The sequence below is a fragment of the Rhinoderma darwinii genome, chromosome 4, assembly GCF_050947455.1.
Source record: "Rhinoderma darwinii isolate aRhiDar2 chromosome 4, aRhiDar2.hap1, whole genome shotgun sequence".
Lineage (NCBI taxonomy): Eukaryota > Metazoa > Chordata > Amphibia > Anura > Rhinodermatidae > Rhinoderma > Rhinoderma darwinii.
This window is the reverse complement of record NC_134690.1, coordinates 351,088,893-351,111,682: the sequence shown is the minus strand read 5'-3', so window position 1 is coordinate 351,111,682 and position 22,790 is coordinate 351,088,893. Positions and strand designations below refer to the sequence as shown.

At 42.8% G+C, this 22,790-nt stretch overlaps 1 protein-coding gene across 3 annotated transcripts in view; it reads left to right on the top strand.

Annotated features, from left to right (window-relative positions):
- The window catches only part of DZANK1 (double zinc ribbon and ankyrin repeat domains 1), a 43,545-nt gene that overhangs the window by 10,310 nt on the left and 10,445 nt on the right, over positions 1-22,790 (top strand). Inside the window, exons 4-16 of one of the 3 annotated variants that reach the window (XM_075862949.1) lie at positions 2,020-2,137; positions 2,920-3,010; positions 3,282-3,406; positions 4,077-4,162; positions 7,603-7,720; positions 8,104-8,217; positions 9,132-9,221; positions 9,481-9,606; positions 9,736-9,900; positions 11,433-11,652; positions 13,494-13,597; positions 17,502-17,576; positions 19,651-19,750. In XM_075862949.1, coding sequence (XP_075719064.1) covers positions 2,020-2,137; positions 2,920-3,010; positions 3,282-3,406; positions 4,077-4,162; positions 7,603-7,720; positions 8,104-8,217; positions 9,132-9,221; positions 9,481-9,606; positions 9,736-9,900; positions 11,433-11,652; positions 13,494-13,597; positions 17,502-17,576; positions 19,651-19,750 — 1,532 coding nt within the window. The remainder of the gene's footprint in view (positions 1-2,019; positions 2,138-2,919; positions 3,011-3,281; positions 3,407-4,076; positions 4,163-7,602; positions 7,721-8,103; positions 8,218-9,131; positions 9,222-9,480; positions 9,607-9,735; positions 9,901-11,432; positions 11,653-13,493; positions 13,598-17,501; positions 17,577-19,650; positions 19,751-22,790) is intronic. The other 2 variants (XM_075862950.1, XM_075862951.1) reach the window with 2 other exon arrangements.

Sequence of the window (22,790 nt, the reverse complement as noted above, 5' to 3'; positions counted from 1 at the left end):
AGGCATAGATGACTTGAACCTCACACAGGTCTCATAATGATCCTCGAGTTTCACAAGCCATGAACTGATCATATGATTGAGTGAGAGTCAGTCCAACTAGAATTTCCCCTGGCAAGATAGCCAGCTCTTCTGCTTATTTGAAGTACTTGAAGTTATCTTGTGAATGTCATCATATGCTATGCATACTGGCCATCTTTGAGAGGACCACCCCTCTAGAAGACCTGTTTTCAATGCAATTTTGGGGTGGTTATCTCAGAGATTTCACTGGAATGTGGTGGTGAGATTTTTAGGGCTGCATAGGGTTCCCCAATAAGCAGGTGTTCAGGCCTCTCATGATGGTGGGACATTGACCTGTGTATGACTTACTGGCCCTGCCCAGGATTGGAAAAACATGGCTGCTTTCTTCCAAAAACAGCACAGCGCTTGTCCACAGGTTGTGTGTGGTATTACAGTTTTTCCCTCATTCACTTGAGCTGCAATACCAGATATAACCCATGCATAGGTGTGACGCTGTTTTGGAAAAAAGCTGCCATGTTTTACTATGCTGGAGAACCCCTTTAAACCCTCTGCCTATACCATGGGTGGGGAGCCTGCGAGATAATTTTGTCTGCCCTGACCTCACTCAGACCGCGCTGCCGCCGCGTCATTCACTTCTTGGCTCTGTCCGCCCTACTCACTCTACATATAGGAGCAGAATGAGGGCGGATGGGGCCAAGTATGGCGGCGGTGGCGGTTCGTTGAGGTCAGTGCCACCTCGGTGCGAGAGTGGACCAATCTGGTCACCTGATCTGAGTCACCTGACCTCACGTGACTCAGGTCCACTCCCGGGCCGGCACAGTCCAGTCACCTGACGTCACATCACTGAAATGAGGTCAGATGACTCAAGTCAGGTGACTGGACTGGTCCACTCCCGTCACAGCATGCACCGATCTCACTCTAACCGCTGCTGCCGACGTGGTTTTTGTGCTACAAGCTGTTACAAATGGGACAGGACTTGTTTTGGAGGAGAACACAAAGTCAGGGTTCTTCCCATCAGAGACATTTATGACACCAATTTCTAGAACGGGGCCCCCTAAACCCTGTTCTGCCGCTCTGTGTTGCGGCTGATTCAGGTGAATGCCGACCATAAAAAAGGAAACAGCGTAGCTCACTGAGCTAAGCTGTTTCCGTAAGTCCCATAGAAATGAATGGTAGTTACGGAAACCGCGTAACTCGCATGCTATTCTGTTTTTGTAACTGCCATTAATTACTATAGGAGTTACGGAAACAGTGTCGGAAATCAGCCGGAACACAGAGGTAGAACGTGGTTTAGGGGGCCCCGTTCTAGAGAAAGGTGCGGGTCCCAGAGGTGGGACCCGCATCTATTTGACATTTATGACATATCCTGTGGATATGTCATAAATGTCCCTGATGGGGAAAACCCCGTTAAGTAAGTCGGAAAAAACTTACTGCTGCGAGTTCTTTTCAAAACTGCGCTCCAGACTGACCGACGCAGTAGCAACATCATCAATACTGGCTAACATCACACGCCTCACCAAAGAGAAGCAGTTCCAGCCATTACATCAGGGGAGAGTTAATTAAATGTTTGACCAAATAGAGCAGGGTCATTTTTAAGTTGATAATTTTGTATGGCCCACGAATGAGGTTATAAATATCCAATGCCCTTGGCAAAAAACTTTCCCCACCCCTGACCTATACCCTTGTGCCACCTGCTATAGAGAAATATAGTAGCGTCCACAAAGCTCTTGAGATACAAAGGCCAAGTCCTCCTGGTCCCATACATCTTTGGCAGGGACAGAATGAAGAGTGTCACTTCGCTAAGAGCATGGTTCTTAGCTTCCATTGTAGATTATGCAGTGTGGCATCACGAAGCCCCTTCTTTTTCCACTGCTTTCTGTTAGCACAAGAACTAGATGAAGGAAAAGCAGGTTATCATGGTGAGTGTTGCTCGTATCTTTCATTTACAAGTGCAGTTATTCAGAAAGTGGCTCTTATTATTATTGTTGTGCTTCTATTTAGAGATAGCCGAGAAAGTGGGACAGTAACTAAAGTCTTCATTGTGGAATACATTCCTCCTGAGATAGACTCATCTGATGAAGACAACGATGAAAACTTCCTAAAAGAGCTTTCTAAACCGGTAAGGTAGCCCAACAGATATAATGTTCCAAAGCATTGTATGTTTTCTCTGGTTATGGTGTCTGACCAGGATCAGAGATCTGAAATGAAATCGATCCAGTGTAGTCTCTTTGTCATTGTGGTCCCCAAATTAAGACCATCAGAACGTCCAAGCAGTGAATCTCATTGTATAGACGTGCATATGTTAACAAAGATAGACCCCGACCCTGGTCCCCGTTATCTTGACTTGGAGACTGCACCGACAAACTACATTGGAAAGATTTATCCCTTTCACTAAAACACATAACAGCAAGTGGTAAATTCTAGAGACACGCTTTTATCTGTAGTTGTGGACATTACAACAGAGAAATATTATCCTGTAATTATTGATTTTACGGCAGCACAAACTATTTTATATTTTAGGCATGTGTACATATGTGTTTATATGGCCTCTCTACTAATACAGGCGTGCAACAAGTAGTGCAATAATGTGAAGGACTATTCACAGAAGGACAGATGGATAGTCAACGTAGAAGAGCCACAAACGAGTATTACATCAAATGCCCCCCCTAATCTGCTCCTGTCGGCTAGTAAGAACCATTGAGGACCCTTCTATCTCAGCAAGCGCCACCCACGATCCTGAATACTTAGCATACACTGCTTAGAACCCTAGACACTAGAAACGACTGAACGTCTTAGGGGTCACATGTCAAGGCACCCTGATTTATTAATTGAAATATAGACAGATATACAATATTAAATTACATGACATAATAAATATCAATATTTGTATCTGTATTTTAGGATAAAGTAATTTCTCCCGCAAAGCCAAAGAAGAAAGATGTCACATTACAAAGAACATCAGCCTGGGATGAAACTACACAAACCCATGGAGGTACAACTTACAACAAACAACAATAATATATAATATATGTATATTTTTTAAAATAGATATATGGGGTATATATATATATATATATATATATATATATATATATAATATATAAAAGCAAAAAAAGTTTGGATTTTATTAGCCCACGTGCAACGTTTTAGTCCTTGTGTCCAGGACCTTTCTCAAGCCGAATACAACATCCATATTGTATTTGCCATATAGTGAGCATTATTTCAGCATGCAGTGAGAGGATTCCATTTTTTATTATTTTCAGATCATAAAACAGATGGTAAGACCAGCAACAAATCTTTTACTGGTCCAAGATTTATGACTAGTCGTCTAGGCAAACCTAGCCAAGGAGAGGAGCCATTGTCTGCACTTCAGACCCAGAGATCTCAGGTACAGTGCATGGTAAAAACAAGTGGGTCTCTGTAGAACTGTCCCAAAAAAACACAGGGCAGATTTATAGCAATTGGTGATGACATTTTTGGAGGAGATCTGGAGGGAAAAATGCTGCATTCACATACATCAAATTTCTCTACCATTTATCTGCCAGTGCTAGTCATGTTTCTGACCCTGGCGACGACTGTTAGTAAGGTTATGACATTCCTGCCGATGCACAGAAGTATCTGCCGATAGCTGGAGAGCCACATGTGATGTGATTCTCTGTAAGGCCCCATGCACACAACCGTGCCCGTAATTACGACCCGTAATTACGGGCACGGACAGCCGTCCGCATTTAAGGGCCATTCTCCCATTATAAAGTATGGGAGCACAGTCCGTAAAATAAAACAATAGGACATGTCCTATTTTTTATGGACAACTTCTACGACACGGACACCTTCCCCTAAACATACAGGAAGGTGTCCGTCGGCCATAGAAATGAATGGCTCTGTAATTACGGACCGTAATTACGGGCGATTTGACGGTCGTGTGAATGGGGCCAGGGTGAATCCTGGTTTAGGTTATAGTACAATGATAAAGTATTATCTTTAATTCTCTGTCCATAAAACAATCCATATGTACAACCAATCATATTGTCACTGCATGTTCTATATATATTTTTTAGCTGAATGGAACTTCAGAACCAATTATTAGGAAGAGTTTGACAAGTACACAGAGCATGAGAATCCAAAGGGAGACTGATTTTCTCAAGTAAGTCTTGTCTTGGACTGTGAAAGATTCATAGAAATGAAGTCAAATAAAAGCTTTTATATTACAGTTTGTCAGAAATCCTAAATATTTACAATATACCCAGTCGTGAAAAAGACTCTTTCCAGCTCCACGGCCGACCCATTACCCCATTCCCGAGCAACGATGCCACATCCATTCAGACATCATGACAGATGTCCATAACAGTCAATTATAGCACGAATATGTGACATCGTGCTTTTTTTTTTTTAAGATAAATCGATTCATTTTATTGTTTTTATGTATTTTAATATAGTGGCATTTTGTTCTAATCTGTATATTTTATTGTCCGTATTGTGCATATTTGTGTTTATAATTTCTCAATTATATGTCATATATTTTAACTACAACTAAAGCCCCGATACATTTCATTACATCTAGTCTATATTATTGTTAACCCGTTTTTAGGTGATGGTGTATTGGTCTTAGTTTATCACAATAACACACACCGCACACAATAAAACACACCGCACACAATAACACACACCGCACACAATAACACACACAACTCCTTTTTTCTCTAATGTTTCTTTTGTAAGAAACATTTTTTTTTATTTCTTACTTGAATTCAGCCTTGCACTCTTACTTGTTTTTTAGAATTTTTACCACTAGGTGACACAATAACATCATCTTACCTATTCTATTCTGTCGTCAGCCATGTTTCTCCGGTTTTATACCTGAGTGTAAATGGAAAAGTATAAATGGAAAATGTCCCAATATTTAGCTTCTTATTGCTGACCGATCTGATTTGGCCATGGACAGAAGTTTTTGCAAGAGTTCATTTGAAGTTAGTTTCTATAGTTTTCATTTTAAATAAATACTTAAAACCAAATTTAATTGATCTTGAGAGAGTAAAATTCAATGACAAATGTAATGCGTTCCTCTTAAAAACACATATTGTAAAGCATTGGTTTACTAACAGCCAGCAGCACTTTAGGGGGAGCATTTGATGTTATAATCGTGAGTGCCTCTTCTACGGTTACTATCCATGCGTCTGTCTATGAATTCATATTTTACTCCATTCGCCATCACATTATTACACTACGGGCTTGTCCACACGTAACAGAATTGCTGCAGAAAATTTCTGCAGCAATTCCGCAGAAACTAGCAGGATTGGTGCGGATTTTGCTGCGTTTTTCTCAATGCTAGGGGATGGTGAAAAACGCAGCTAAGAAAAATACGCAGCGCAGGTCAATTTCTGGTCGGAAATTTTACGAAGCGTGTGGATGACATTAGTTAAATATCACCCACTTTAATTCTACTGTATTCTGCTGCGTATTTTCCATCCACAATTCTGCTCCATGTGGACAAGCCCTACTAGTTGCCTGCCTGTGTGAGTAGAGAGGCCATATACACACATGCCAAACAATTTTTTTTGCTGCTGATAAATTAGCTGTTTACAGTATAATATTTCTCTGTTGGAATTTCCACGACTATAGTATAAGTAATGTACGGTGATAATTGAGGGTTACATTTAGGAAAACATTTTGGGCGGACTTCGCATCTAATTATACCTAAACCATAGAGCAGGGAACGCTTAGGGTGCTTTCACATTTGCCGAACGGCACCGTATTTTTTCGGCGCAGCCGATTACCGCTCTGCAAAACTGTACACTTTTTACTGTGAATTGTGTTTTGCAATGGTTTTTTGGGCCGCATGGCTTGGAAAGAGGCTGTTTTACCTGTAGAAGCCGTGTGACCAAAAACCACATCTAAACTGGGGTAATTTGCGCAAAACATGCACAGTTTTGGCAAGCGTAATTGTAAAACCACCCTTAATGGGGTTTTTCGGGATTTGAAATAATCTAGCCAAGGGTGGAAAACCATGGAAAAAAAACATTTTTACCTTGATAAATCCCCTGACATTCCTGCACAGCCGCTCCGAGCTCCCTGCCACTCTTGGTCTACTGTGCTGTAGCGATGACAGGCCCGTATACTCACATGATCGCTACAGCCAATCACTGGCCTTAGCAATCTTGTTCCATTTACCACTGAGGCCAGTGATTGGCTGCAGCGATCATGGGTTTACAGGAACGTCATTGCTGCAGCACTGTTAACAATGAGCAGCCGGGAACACTGGAGTGGCTGCACTGTAGCATCATGGGATTTATCAGGTGAGTAATGGGTCTTTTATTGTTTTATGGCATTTCCCCCCTTGGCCAGATTTTTTATGATCTTGGAAAATCCCCTTAAGGAGTTGCCCACAATTTATTTTTGTTAGAGGGGTCTGCTGACAGTAAGCAATTTACAGGGTGTGCCACTGCTGTGACCCCAAGCAATCACCATTATTCTGTATGGAATTTGTCAGATTCAATTCCCCTGCAGCGCCACCACTGGGGAAATGAAGCATTGCATAATGCCTATTGTAATCAATAGGCTGTACATGTAATTCAGGGATATGCCAGGTCTTCCAGGGCTATAGACACTCTTTGTAGCCGCTCTCCTGAATGTGAGACCTCACCATACACTGAAAACTCCCTTATAGGGTGCCTAAAAATGGGTTTACTAAACTAGACAACCTCTTATGTCTCATGAAAACAAACCCTCTATTACGGCCACCCTCTATTAGCCAGAATGGCTCACTGCTAAAAAAAAGATAGGCTCTCTCTCTGGCCGATCATGGATTACATGATCGGCCATTCATTTGTGCAGTCTTAAGAGGGAATGTACGACTAGCCACAGCTTCCCCTGGCAATCAAAGCTGATCAAAGCAGTGATCACCGGGCAAGCTTCAATTTAAAAAGGGAAACTCAGGCCAAAATGATCTTCTGATAAGCCATAGATACATGTGATATCATATTTTGAAGTCAGTGATCTTGAGCTACCGTTGATATCCAGAATGAAAGGGCTCTAGAGGACTCACACCACATTTCAATAACAGAAATATCGCTTCATGCGTGTGGCTTCACCTTGAATTTACCAGAGATGACCCTACCTTTGAAAACCCAGATTTTTTCATGATATTTCTAAGGGTATGTTCACACGCTTAGCAAAAAACTTCTGAAAATACGGAGCTGTTTTCAAGGGAAAACAGCTCCTGATTTTGACCCGTTTTTTTAGCAACTTGTGTTTTTCGCTACGTTTTTTACGGCTGTTTTTGGAGCTGTTTTTCTATAGAGTCAATGAAAAACGGCTCCAAAAACGGCTCAAGATGTGACATGCACTTCTTTTTCGTGGCCTTTTTTTACGCGGCCGTTTTTCAAAACGGCCACTTAAAAAAGCGGCCTGTTGGAACAGAACGCCGTTTTTCCCATTGAAATCAATGGGCAGATGTTTGGAAGCGTTCTGCTTCCGATTTTTCGGCCGTTTACGGCTTGAAAAACGGCGGAAAATAAGCTGTGTGAACATACCCTTAGTGTGAAGCGTTTACTGCCAATCATGTCTGCTCTATTTTTTCATTTCTAGGTGTGCTCACTGCTTAGCACCTCGCCCATCAGACCCATTTGCCCGCTTCTGCCAAGAATGTGGATCTCCTGTTCCGCCTTTGCCTGGACGTCGTCTACCACCTCCTGAGGGTGGACAGGTAGCCATTCTATTATTTACTTTTCTGCTTGCAGTGCACCTCAGTTTATAAAGAGTCTTCCTACCAGGAAGCTATCAGAACCAGTTTAGCTCTGTTTACATCTGCGTTTGTTGTTCCGTTCCATTATAGGAACAGAAAATCTAAAAAACAAACGGAAGTCTCGGATCTGTCGCATTATGTACACCAACGGTGCTCGAGGGAAACCTTTGACTTTAATGGGTACCATCAGGTTTCCATAATGGTGTCCGTCGTTTTACTAGAAAAAATAGCACAACATGCTGCACTATTTTTTCTGGCATTTTTGAACAGATCTGCGGTGGAGGCTCCTGCAGATGTGAACATAGCCTAACATTGTAACATCCTGTTGTTTGCTTTTTTTGCAGATGGGGCTGTGCGTGGAGTGTAGGACAATGGTCCCTATGAACACACTTTCCTGCATTGTGTGTGAAGCACCTCTATATGCCCAGATGCAGCCGCAAGCTAGTATCCACCTTAAGGCAAGTTGCACTATGGTCATTTGTCTTGTTCGTTTATATTTTTAAGGCCTATATGCATAATGGAAAGCCTAAAGGGACCTTATTTTGTGGTAACTAGCACAGTGACTTCTATGCTACGCCATCTAAAAGGTAGGGCAAAATTTATATATAATATTACAACTTCTAGATAGCTTTACTAAAGCCGGCTATTAATGCTGCTGTATCTCAGTCAATATGGGGCCAATGGCCAATAGCCCAATAACGTAAGATGTATGTATGCATTGGCCCCCCATGCCCAGCCTTTTAAAAATGGGAAGGTGTGCGTATGTTCTAAATGGGGAGAAACCTTTTAATTATATGTTTGATGTAACCTGATTCTGATGCTGAGTCCTAGCACCATGCTCATAAATAAGGATCAAATGGAAACCATCAGACCAGACCAACTGGGCCAACGTGAGCACATTCTCAAGTATGAGAATTGCCTTTACGTCGCGCTCATGTCATTTTAAGGCTGGGTTCACACGAGCATGTTACGTCCGTAATGGACGGAACGTATTTCGGCCGCAAGTCCCGGACCGAACACACTGCAGGGAGCCGGGCTCCTAGCATCATAGTTATGTACGATGCTAGGAGTCCCTGCCTCGCTGTGGGACAACTGTCCCGTACTGTAATCATGTTTTCAGTACGAGACAGTAGTTTCACGGAGAGGCAGGGACTCCTAGCGTCGTACATAACTATGATGCTAGGAGCCCGGCTCCCTGCACTGTGTTCGTCCGGGACTTGCGGCCGAAATACGTTCCGTCCATTACGGACATACCATGCTCGTGTGAATCCAGCCTTAGGCTACACCAGCTGGTAAGTCGTGTAAATATGTTGAAGCCTACTTTTACTTCGGCCACTAAAAATCACTGAGATCAATATTTTATTTTTTTAAGGACAAAACAATCTGTCGTTTCTGTGGCACTGGAAATCCCATTAATCTAAAGCACTGTGTGACCTGCGAGGCAAAGCTGCCAGAAACTCAGGTGGTACAATCCGTTCTTAGTATTTGTATGTATAGTATACCAACACTGAGATGCCAATAATAAACGTGCCAGCTGACAATCATAGAACCATTTCAGGTTGAACATCATACATTTTCAGCAAGAATGAGGGGGTGGAAGTTGGAAAGGAAACTTTACTTGTAATATAGACACATGAAGTGATAACTTTTGTAGCTGATATTGTTACTAATAGACTGGCCACTTATAAACTTCACCAATAATCATTACTATATGTGTTTAGCATACAATATACAGTGGCGATTCTGTACCACCATTACCAAACCAGCTGGGCAAAATGCAGAGCTGTTCCAAGTGTGGCCGTGTGAACCTGGCAGATGCTCGATTCTGTGACTGGTGTGGGGCAAAGGTAAACACTCATTTCAGTAATAAACCTGTGTCTAGCAGCATGCTTGTATTTAAATGGCATCTCCATTTAGTAAGATATATATATATATATATATATATATATATATGTTGTCCCCATTTTGTTTTACAGCCAGGTCCTTCTGTGAGTTACCTGACCTGCTCCAAGTGCAGTGCTAGCAACCACCCATATGCCCATTTCTGTTCATCATGTGGGGTTTACCTGGAGCCTCCAGCACGATTGTCCTCCCGCCAGAATGGGATGGCACGGCCTGTAGACCGCTTAACATTATCTGGTGTAAGATGTCTCCTGTGGTTATTACCATTATTGCATTTTTAAAATAGAGTGTTTTACAGATGTTTTACACCTTAGATATTATTTTTGTGAGTTAAAGGGGTTTGTCCAGGATTAGAGACACACATAGCTGCTTTCTTGCAGGAACAGCGCCACACCCGTCCATGGGTTGTGTCTGGTATTTCAGCTTAGCTACATTGAAGTAAATGGGGCTGAGCTGCAATATTACACACAAACTGGGAACAGGTGTGGCGCTGTTTTTCTAATCCTGCACAACTCCTTTCAGTTATTCACAGGACAACAGTCCATAATACTTTCTTAGAAATCTTATTGAAAACCTGAGGTGCGACTGCATTTAACCCCAATATTTCTCTTCCCATCATGTGATAATCACAATGGTGAAAAAAGCTGAGCTATGAGGAGTTGGTGGGAGGGGTCCCTATACTGTAGTGCGGCTTTAACTGTCTTTGTGTCTGTCTGTGACCTGGAGGGAACACTGTGGCCACCTGTCTTCTCTTCCTGACTAACCAAATGGCTTTGCAGGGTCCAAAAAATAATTTTTTGACTTCTCAACACTGCAGAGTCACTGTTTGGTTAGTCAGAGAAAGAAAATTACTTGTGACCCCAGTATACCATATATATCATAGGTAGGTATATGGACAGCTAAAGCAAGAAGTGCGAGGACCCCATCAAAGAAAATTACTTGTGACCCCAGTATACCATCAGTGTCATAGGTAGGCATATGGACCGCTAAAGCAAGAAGTGTGAGGACCTCATCAAAGAAAGTTGCGTTTACAGTCAGTCCTGAGCTCCTTTCTAAGTGCCCAGGGCTGACTGCAAAGGGGTTCCCCAATTCCCCAATCGGTAGTTTTCTTTGATCATGCCACGGTCAGTCTCGGCCGTGGCAATCAAAGGGTTAAATGGCCGGAATCGGTTGTTCCTCCCATCCCGGTTTTTAGAGCAGGAGCTAGGCTGTCATTAGACAGCCGAGCACCCACTCCAGGGTGACATGAGACTACTGTGCAATTCTTATTCTACTGGGCCGTAAAAACACGGCACTGTAGAATAAGGCCCCTAAAAGACAGACAAAAAAGGTGTATTGGCGGTCAGGCTTACTATAGTTCACCTTCACTGAGATTTGCCACAAGACATTTACATTTCTGACATTTGGAGCATAGAATTTGACAACTAACTATCACATTCTCAGCCTGTATTCCAATGTGTTGTGAGTGACTGTTTGTAATCAGGTTCTGAACTCCAAATCTCAAAAATAATTAGGGGTGTGGGTCCCGAGACCCTCACGATTTCTTGAACAAAGGGGTACAATGTGTGGTTCACAGAGGTGTGTACAGGCTCTGTAGCTTTGATGTCATGTTAGTGCCTGCATATCCCCCCCCCCTAGGAGAGCCACAAATCTCATAGGGAGCCAAAGGGGCACAGAAGCGAAATCACCATTTAACACCTCTGGTGATAAACATTTGTACATAGACAATCTCCAAATTTAATATTATGCTTAATATAATCTTTCATTTCAGGATTTAGATGGTCGGGCTTCATGGCAACCGTTATCAGTCTCATTACCAAACCCAAGGCTAGATGTTGAGAAAATGGACAAAGGCACCCAGACTGTTGGGTTGTTTTACCCATCTAGCAAGCTGCTGGAGAAAAAGGAACTAGAATTAGTGTCAGAGAAAGAAAAGAAGGAGAAGATGAGTGATCGCAAGCCTGTGGTCACAGCAATCAGCCCGGGCCGGGGTGAGGCATTTCCATTCTTTTGAAGTGTGGCACTGCTGTAGAGTACCCGTAGGCCTGTGCCGACACATACTGATTTTCTTCTAGGGGATAAGTGGAAGAGTTCTTTATGCTCTGGTTTGATTTGTTATAAATCCAAAATAAACCGCAGCACACGTTCTTAGAGTATCAAAAGCAAAAAAAGCTTTTATTTCACCATAACAAAAGCGACACCGATATGAGTTTATTGGACTTCCCATTCCAAAATAATGGGTGTTAATATGGAGTTGGGCCCCTTTTGCAGCTATAACAGCCTTTGCTCTTGTGGGTCTTTCCACAATATTTTGAATTGTGTAAGTGCGAATTTGTGCCCATTCAGCCCAAAAAACTTTTGTGAGGTCAGGGACTGATGTTGGATCAGATCAATAGTACAATTGATCCCAAATGTGTTAGATGGGGTTGAGGTCAGGGCTCTGTGCAGACCATTCAAGTTCCTCCACACCAAACTTGTCAAACCACGTCTTTATGGACCTCACTTTGTGCACAGGGGCGCAGTCATGCTAGAACAAAAAAGGTCCTTCCCCAAACTGCTGCCGCAAAGTTGTACGTATACAATTGTCTTGGTATGCTGTAGCATTAACATTAACCCTAACTAGAATTAAGGCGCCTGCCGCAAACCCTTAAAAAAAACAACTTGGACCATTATTGCTCCTCAACCAAATTTTACAGTAGTCACTATGCATTCCACGAGTTAGCGTTTTGTGGGAATCTGACAGACCCAGATTCATCCATCACTTCCAGATAGTGAAATGTGATTCATCGCTCCAGAGTTCAGTGGCGGCGTGCTTTACATCACTCCAGCTGACGCTTGGCACTGCACATGGTGATCTTAGGCTTGTGTGCATTTGCTCTACCCTAGAAAACCTTTTAATGAAGCTCCAGACGAACAATCCTTGTGCTGATGTCACTTCCAGAGGCAGTTTAGAACTCTAAAGTGAGGGATGCAACAGAGAGTAGATGATTTTTATGCGCCACGTGCTTGGCAACCCAGCTCTGTGAGTTTTCGTGGACTTACGCTTCGTGGCTTAGCTGTTGTTACTCCTAGACACTTCCACTGCACAATAATATCACACCAGGTAATGTAATGAACTGACATGTGGCAATGGTGACATCCTATGACAGTGCCACATTTAGAGTAAGGGTATGTTCACACGAGGGCGTCCGTAACGGCTGAAATTACGGGGATGTTTCAGCCTGAAAACATCCCCGTAATTTCAGCCGTAACGGCATGTGCAGGCGCTTGAACGCCGCGTCCATTACGGACGTAATTGGCACTGCTATTCATTGGAGTCAATGAATAACTGCTCCAGTTACGCCCAAAGAAGTGACAGGCACTTCTTTGACGTGGGCGTCTATTTACGCGCCGTCATTTGACAGCCTCGTGTGAACAGACAAACGTCTGCCCATTGCTTTCAATGGGCAGATGTTTGTCAGCGCTATTGAGGCGCTATTTTCGGACGTAATTCGGGGCAAAAACGCCCGAATTACGTCCGTAAATAGGCCGTGTGAACATACCCTAACTGAGCTCTTTAGCACAATTCATACTACTAGCAATGTTTAATTATGGAGATTGCATGGCTGTGTGCTTGATTTTATGCACCTGTTTGCAAAGGGTATAGCTGGAAACACCTGAGCTCTATAGTTGGGAGGGGCGTTCACGTACTTTTGGCCATATAGCGCACTACAGGGTAAGCATAAATCATAGTCTTTATTCAATAAAAATGGACATAGAACTAGTTTTATGTACTCTTTAGACATCTAGAATCCATAGGAGACATGTATTAACAACACGTGCATCTTTGCAGGCTTTTGGAGACAGCAGTTGGATCATATCTTTGCTCACCTGCGCTGCTACACACAGAGCGATTCTGAGTTTAAGGCTCTAATCGGAAAGCCACGGCTGGGAAGAGTAAGTAAGAACATATTACACCGTGACAATCAGTAGGTTTCCTAGTAAAATTGCAAATTACTTAATGGGAACGTTTCACTATGACAGATCGCTTTAAATTAGATCATCAGCATGCAAGATATATACTAGTAAGTGTCATTTCATCTACTAAACAGACCCCCATACTGCCAAACAGGGGGGCTGAAAAGAAAGCAGTTTTTGGTTCTCTGAAGTTACATGATGTATCACATGATCCTTTTCAGCCAGTCAGCAGCTCTGAAAATGATCATGTGATGCAGTCTGCCATTCCCGTTTCTAAAGAGTCGTGAAGTGTATATCACATGATCCTTTTCAGAGCTGCTTACTGGCTGAAATGGATCATGTGATACACCATGTGACTCCACTGGAGTGTGTTCTTTTCAGATCTCTTGTTTGACACTTTGGGTCTGTAAAATGGATGTTAGCGTACCCTTTAGTGTAGCTTTATTAGGCTATCATACAGATGTCCTTATTTTAATAGGTGTATCATAACTACAGGTTCTCTCTAAATGAACGTCTATGGCTCCAAAATGGGGGAAAATAAATATTTTTAATATACACACACCGTATGGACTCTTGTATGGTACTGCGGCACCACTCGTTGCTGTCACATGCTTCCTTCTGTACATGATGACGCGATGATAGTCTCTCTGGACGACACGAGACGTCACCTCAGCAGGCCACTTTTGGCCACCAGGTGTCGTGTCAGCAGTATGGATGACACGTTATCTCGCACAATGTAAAGCAGGTGTTGGGAATCGCTAGTGCAGGAACGCTGTATTTGGTTATAATAAGTGTTACATTTTGTTCATTGTGATTATATCCTTGATAGTTTTATTTTCCAAATGTTGCTCAGCAACACGTTATATAAATGTGGATTTCACAATAAAAATGGTTGTGGCCCTCTGGAATACATTAAACTTTTTCAGCATGATTTCACCTTTGTCAGGGAGTTGGAGTCTGTCAGTTTTCATACTTAATATGAATATTTACACATGTAAATTGTGGTCATGAACTTTACAATCCATTTCACAGATGCTGTTGCTCTCTGTATTATTTGCATAGGCTGTAAAAAAAAAAAAAACGTCACAAGCCAAACCACTAAGCAAAATATATTGTTGTTAACCAAATATTCTTCTTGGAACATCTAAAGATTATGAAAAATTAAGTCTGAGCGCTCTACCAGCCATTTACTATTGACACTTTTTGTCAGATACCCGTCTTTCCAGCGCTGCCGCTTCTGTTCCTCCCCGCCGCTGTGTATTGACATAGCTGCAGCATTGTTGTGCTTATATACCCACATAATCGCAGCAGCCAATCACTGGTCTCAGTGGGTATACGGCACAGGATCGCTGACGCCAGTGCTTTGCTGCAGCAATCACGTGGGTATATGGGCACATCATTGCTGCAGCTATGTCAATAAACAGTGGCGGGGAGGAACGGAGTAACGGCGCTTAAATGACGGAGATATGTGTGGTAAGCAATGTCGGGGTTTTTTTTTGCATCGCTCTTACATTGGCAAATTTTTTAAATAACTCCGATAGCCCCTTTAAGGAACAATGTTTCAATATAAGATTTTAAACTACACAGATTATGTGTACTATGGATGTAGCCATCTTTAACTTGACTCTGATAACTTGCTGCAGCGTGATATTACACAACAAAAGCCATTGAAAAGTAATTGAAAAAGTCAAGATAAGGAATCTAGCCATTGTTTATTTAATGTGTTAAATGTCAAGATAAAGACGGCTACATCTGCATGTGTGAAGTTGATCCATTGATTTATTCTGATTGCCATATTTGGAATTAGGAAGGAATTATTTTAGCCCTTAAAGAGGCTCTGTCACCAGATTTTGCAACCCCTATCTCCTATTGCAGCAGATCGGCGCTGCAATGTAGATAAGAGTAACGTTTTTTTTAAAACGAGCATTTTTGGCCAAGATATGACCATTTTTATATTTATGCAAATGAGGCTTTCTAAAGTACAACTGGGCGTGTTTAAAGTTATGTACAAGTGGGCGTGTATTGTGTGTGTACATCTGGGCGTTTTTACTTCTTTTACTAGCTGGGCGTTGTGACTAGGAGTGTATGATGCTGACGAATCAGCATCATCCACTTCTCTTCGTTAACACCCAGCTTCTGGCAGTGCAGACACACAGCGTGTTCTCGAGAGATCACGCTGTGACGTCACTTCCTGCCCCAGGTCCTGCATCGTGTCGGACGAGCGAGGACACATCGGCACCAGAGGCCACAGTTGATTCTGCAGCAGCATCAGCGTTTGCAGGTAAGTAGCTACATCGACTTACCTGCAAACGCCGATGCTGCTGCAGAATCAAATGTAGCCTCTGGTGCCGATGTGTCCTCGCTCGTCCGACACGATGCAGGACCTGGGGCAGGAAGTGAGTGACGTCACAGCGTGATCTCTCGAGAACACGCTGTGTGTCTGCACTGCCAGAAGCTGGGTGTTGTGAAGAGAAGTGGATGATGCTGATTGGTCAGCATCATACACTCCTAGTCACAACGCCCAGCTAGTAAAAGAAGTAAAAACGCCCAGATGTACATACACAATACACGCCCACTTGTACATAACTTTAAACACGCCCAGTTGTACTTTAGAAAGCCTCATTTGCATAAATATAAAAATGGTCATAACTTGGCCAAAAATGCTAGTTTTTAAAAAAAAACGTTACTCTTATCTACATTGCAGCGCCGATCTGCTGCAATAGGAGATAGGGGTTGCAAAATCTGGTGACAGAGCCTCTTTAAGGCCGACTTCAGGCACCGTAGTATACGTCCGTGTGACGGCCGTTAAAACAAAGGTCGTCACACAGACGCATGTATTTCAATGGGGCCGTTCACAGAGCCGTTGTTTCAACGAACCATTTGAAGGGTCCATTGAAAAATAGAACATGTCCTACTTTCTTCCGTTGTCATGGATCCCTTGATAGACTTAAGTCCGAGTTTGCACTCGTTCGTGTGAATCTGGCCTAAAAGAGGATACACACGATTCATTACTATTGCCTCATAGTGGTTGTTTTGCCTTCTCTGGATCAAGACTGCAGGTTAAGGCATAATTCAAACATTTCGAGCCAAAATCCGAGGTGGTTTCAAAATAAATGTGAAATATACAGGAAAAAGTTATACTTATCCTACCTCTTCGATCCACTTCTGGATTTGGCTAAAAAAAAAAAAAAAAAAAAAAAAAAAAAGTGAGAATCCAGCCTAATAGGTTGAACCAGATGATTGACTTGTGTCTTTTTTTCAACCTTACTATGTATGCTACTATGTTGCAAGTCTGTGTAGACAGAGGCATAGTTTGGATGTCCTGCACCGAAATGCAAGAGCTATACCTGTCCTTGACCTGACTTCCAATGAGTTATCATGCCATCATATCTAAAGATGACTTACCATATAGAATATACTAATTTGTATATTCAAAGTACAAAGAACCAATATATAAAGTCTACGTTTGAAAATATTCGAAATATTCACTGCCTGTCTGAACGTTTAAAAATCTATTTAATAATAATAAAGCATTAAAAACTGGGCACTGTTGCCAAAGTAGATCTGAGCACAGGCGTTGGCAATGCGCAAGGACATCGACCGCCCACCGTATATATACAGTGGGCGGTCGGCAACCAGTTAACCCTGTTATGTTACGTATGTTATGTTACACCCCGTGGTTTGGTGGTAATTGAGTCTACACCCAGCAGCTAACTTTTTTTCAGTCTTCGGTTCCATTGTCAATCAAGGGATATAATCTCAGTCCTCGGTTATTTCTATCAGTCACATAGGCTTTGAATGGCGTGGTAGCGTGCATGTATTCTTTAGCGTAGTCTCACCTATTACTGTTCTGAATCAATGGATGTTGTTTTCTCAATTGCAGATCATCTCCGCAACAATGCATGAAGATGGCTATGAAGTTAGTTTGAGGCTGAATTATGTTTTAGTAACAGACAAGGTTGGTACTATAAATACTTCTCTTCAGCATGTTTAGGAGGCAATATTTGTTTCTTTCAACATAGAAAAAGATAAACGTTTAAAAAACAGCCCCCAACCTGGACAACCCCTTTAATATTGTTATTTATATAGCGCCATCAACTTCCAAAGCACTTTCAATAGCACAATAGGGGGGGGGAGACGCCCACGTCAAAGAAGTGCCTGTCACTTCTTCAGACATAAATGGAGCCGTTTTCCATTGACTCCATGGAAAAACAGCTCCATTTACGTCCGTAATGGACGCAGCGAAAAGCGCCTCAACATGCCATTACGGCTGAAATTACGGAGCTGTTTTCTCCTGAAAACAGCCCCGTAATTTCAGCCGTAACGGACATACCCTAAGGGTATGTTCACACGGCAGCGTCCGTTACGGCTGAAATTACGGGGCTGTTTTCAGGAGAAAACAGCTCCGTAATTTCAGCCGTAATGGCATGTTGAGGCGCTTTTCGCTGCGTCCATTACGGACGTAAATGGAGCTGTTTTTCCATGGAGTCAATGGAAAATGGCTCCATTTACATCTGAAGAAGTGACAGGAACTTCTTTGACGCGGGCGTCTTTTTTATGCCCCGCCTTTTGACAGCGGCACGTAAAAAAAATGATCGTCTGAAACAGAACATCGTAAGACTCATTCAAATGAATGGGCAGATGTTTGCCGACGCTATTGAGCCGCATTTTCGGATGTAATTCGGGGCTAAAACGCCCGAATTACGTCCGTAAATAGTGTGTGTGAACCCAGCCTAACAGTTGCAAAAGACAGTGAGGTAAATGCAAATTATACATTTGGTAGGAGCCCCTTCATATAAGTTTATAATATATAAGGACTAGGGAGTAAATGCAAAAAGTCAGGGAATGGAATAAGCAGTTTTAGATGTGTTAGATAGAGGCAGTATTGGAAGATTGGTTGGGTTGGGGGACTCTTTAGTCCAGTTTGTCGGAAAAAGAGGTTTGTTGGAAGGTTTGGAAAGTTAGAAAATGTTGGATAAAATGAAGGCGAGGGGAGGCACGAGAGAACTCTTGTATGTGAGAGCGTGAGGAGGTGATCATAGTGGTAGAGAGGCGGTTGCTATGGTGTGCGGTCAGTGGAAGGACTGGCAGATGGGGTGGCATTTGGAGGAATGGGAGGAAAGTTATATGATTCTTGCAGCCGAGTTAAAGGCTATGTACACCTTTTGAGGGTTTGTTTTTTTTTTTTTTTTTAAATAAATAGATCAGTCAGTGTGATTAGTGTAACTTCCTAATTCGTATTTATTAAAAACTTGTTTTATTTTTGGACATACAGCTGTTCTGTATTCTCTATACAGAACAGCTGTATCGTTCGTTTTTCATTGAATCTGTCAGGTCCGCGGGACTGACTGGTTCAGTGTCGGTGGGTTCTGGGTCTCTCTGACACGCAGGATTCACCTGCAATCTATCACATCTAAGTTATATGTGATAGATTACAGGTGAATCCTGCGTGTCAGAGAGACGCAGAACCCGCCGACCCTGAACCCATCAGTCCCGCGGAAGATATAAAGGAGAAGGTGGCTGACAGACAGTCAGGGAAACAAGATAGTAGGGAGTGTAGGTTAAGAGCAGAGACATAGATTTGGATATCGTAAGCATATAGATGATTTAAAAAAACTAAAAGAGTTGATTATCCCTACCACTTAATATTGCACTAAACATATATAGCTATTCTTTCCCAGAATGACTAGTTAGAATTTCTTAAGCTGGCTGTACACGTAAGATTAAAGTTGGTAAAACCTGATTTCATTGGGATATTCTGACAATCTAAGCTTAATAATCAGCGGCTTATTCCCATATCACTTTTGAAATAAACATGCACACCCCACTTGGCCCATGTTTATGGGGGAGATGAGAGATATAGCTGCAAGATAGGGATGCTATATGTTCTGTGTATATATATATTACTATATTGTAGAAAATATTTGTTGTTTTGCTTCTTAGAATATTGTCTAAAATGGCTGCTCAGTTTTTTTGTATATAGTTATGTTAAAGACACACGTACTTATAAAAAAAACTTATACATCCCAAAGAATGTTGTAAATGGAAAGCCAATGAAACTGTCCAACAATCACTTCTTGAGCAATGTGACGGAGGGCAGAGATGACCGTGATGAAACCCAGTCTAGTGTGGGTAAGTTTTACAATAGTCCACATGTTTGCATTGGCCATTGCCACTATATCCTTTACTGACTTAGGCCTCATGCACACGACGATAAGGGTTTTTACTGTCTGAAATACGGATCCGCAAATACAGATGTACATCCGTAGCCGTCCGCAATTGCAGAAGCGCCCTCAGACCTCTATGGGACGAGTCCGTGCCACAATTGCGGACAACAATAGGATATGTTCTATATTTTGCAGATCATTTCTACGGCCCGGACACACATCCACACGTAAATATACAGAAAGGTGGCCTATAGAAATGAATGGATCCGCAATTTATGGATTCCGTAATTACGGATGAAAACTATGGCCGTGTGCATGGGGCCTTACCCTGCTTGACCCATAGAAAATACAAAGGCTGTGTTTTTTCCTTCTAATGAAATAGCGATCTGCTCAGGTTCACATTAAGGGTATGTGCACACACACTAATTACGTCCGTAAGTGACGGACGTATTTCGGCCGCAAGTACCGGACCGAACACAGTGCAGGGAGCCGGGCTACTAGCATCATAGTTATGTACGACGCTAGGAGTCCCTGCCTCACTGCAGGACAACTATCCCGTACTGTAATCATGTTTTCAGTACGGGACAGTTGTCCTGCAGCGAGGCAGGGACTCCTAGCATCGTACATAAGTATGATGCTAGGAGCCCGGCTCCCTGCACTGTGTTCGGTCCGGTACTTGCGGCCGAAATACGTCCGTCAATTACAGACGTAATTAGTGTGTGTGCACATACCCTAAATGTTACCTAACTTCATACAGTTTATTATCGGAGGTATTTATTTGCTTGCTTGTTTGTTCCTTTTTCGGGTTTCAACCGTTTCGGTTTCCAATGAGCGGCAAATTATTTCATATTGCTTTTTATTATCTAAAATTGAGAAAAGTATTATGTTTATTATTATATACATGCTATAAAGTTCAGATCAATGGGGGATTGAGCACACTCCCTTGGCTGTTTCTGTGTCACTCTACCGCTTGAAAAAAGGGGTTGCACACGCTCGTTTTTGCGATTGGTGGGGGTCCCAGTAGTCAGATCCTATCAGATAGTTGCCACCACAGATGCTTTATAGTCACTCACTCTTAAGGCCCTTTTACACTGGCCAATTATCGGGCAAACGAGCGTTCATATGAATGCTTGTTCCCGATCATTGCCCTGTGTAAACAGGGCAAAGATCAGCCGATGGACGAGCAAACACTCGTTCATCGGCTGAACGTATCATTTATGCAACACAAAATATTATCGTTGTCGGCAGCACATCCTCCCGTGCAAACAGGGAGATGCGCTGCCAACATGAAAATGTTTGAGGACAAATGATCGTAGTAAAAATCGCTTGTCCTCATACATAGCAAAGAAGCGCCAATCAACTAGCTGTCTCGTTGATCGGCACTCGTTTTTACGGCCAGTGTTGGCTGGTGTAAAAGGACCCTTCCCCTCATTGCTTTAATTGAGCTAAACATTGATGTTTATGGGAGAATGAAGGGTGGCATTAATCATGTGTAGCTGGGCAATGTTTAGGTGGCAGTAGATATATATATATATATATATATATATATATATATATATATATATATAGTGATTACTAATGCTCATAGAGACATGTTAGAAATTTATATTGGTGGTGGTCTGGGTGCTGAGGCCCCATTTATCATTATAACAAAGTGGCAGAAGCTCCCGGCTGACTCTTCTCTGATCACTCATACCACTTTGTGGTTGTTCGTTACATTATTGCATTCCTTTACGTAGTATGAAAGACTATTGAGCAATTGCTAGATTATAATGGAAGGTATCTGATTAAAGGCTATGTACACCTTTGCACAGGTTTTAGTTTTTTTTAAAATTGCATTGTATGTTTTTTGCAAGATAAAACACATTTCTAATTGGTCTTAATTAACAATTGTGTACCATTTGTCTTCTCTACCTGCAGTGTACTTCAGTACACGGCCAGCTGCTGGATTCAGTTTTTACTGTCAGTCAGCTCCCTGTCGGCAAAATCAGCAGCTCCTCCTTTGTAGACTCATGTAGGAGCATTTAGTGTGACATCTGCACATGTGCAAGGTCCTACTCACTGGTGTGTGCTGTGCAGATGAGAACAGTTCCCTCCAGTTATCCAGCAGCTCCTTTCTCCTCTTCACTGAGGACAACAATGCATGCCCAGCGATCTCTCGCAACCACAGATAGATGGGCATGCACAGTCCAACATGTCCCCTGTGTTATAGAGAGCTACAGTGTAGTGAGAAGATCGTGAGCAGATGCTCAGAGGGGGGGGGGGATGGGAAATACAAAGACCCGCTGTGTAACGATATGGACGTGGTTATTCAAAACAGCCTCCGAAGCAGCAGAAGGGGGGGCTGAGAGGAGAGCAGAGAGAAGGCTGTGCTCCTGCATGAGAAATCCACACAGCCAGAGAAGAGAACATGTGACCAGTGCTGGGGAACGCCCCCTAGAGAACAGAACATCTGACCAGTACAGGGGAACGCCCCTAGAGAAGAGAACACGTGACCAGTGCTGGGGAGCGCCCCTAGAGAAGAGAACACGTGACCAGTACTGGGGAACGCCCCTAGAGAAGAGACCATGTGACCAGTGTTGGGGAACACCCGTAGAGAAGAGAATATGTGACCAGTGCTGGGGAACGCCCCTAGAGAAGAGAACATATGACCAGTGCTGGGGAACACCCCTAGAGAAGAGAACATATGATCAGTGCTGGGGAACACCCCTAGAGAAGAGAACATGTAACCAGTGCTGGGGAATGTCCCTAGAGAACATGTGACCAGTACTGGGGAATGCTCGTAGAGAAGAGAACATGTGACCAGTGCTGCAGAACGCCCCTAGAGAAGAGAACATGTGACCAGTGCTGGGGAATGCCCGAACCCCGCACCGATATGCCACTTCGACTGCCTCCGTGCACCGGATGTTTTGAACGGTATGCAGAAGTTGGACCCGGAAGCAGATGGCTCCGACCACTGCATAGCGGCCATTCAGCAGAACTGTGGATCTGCTCCTATTCACTTG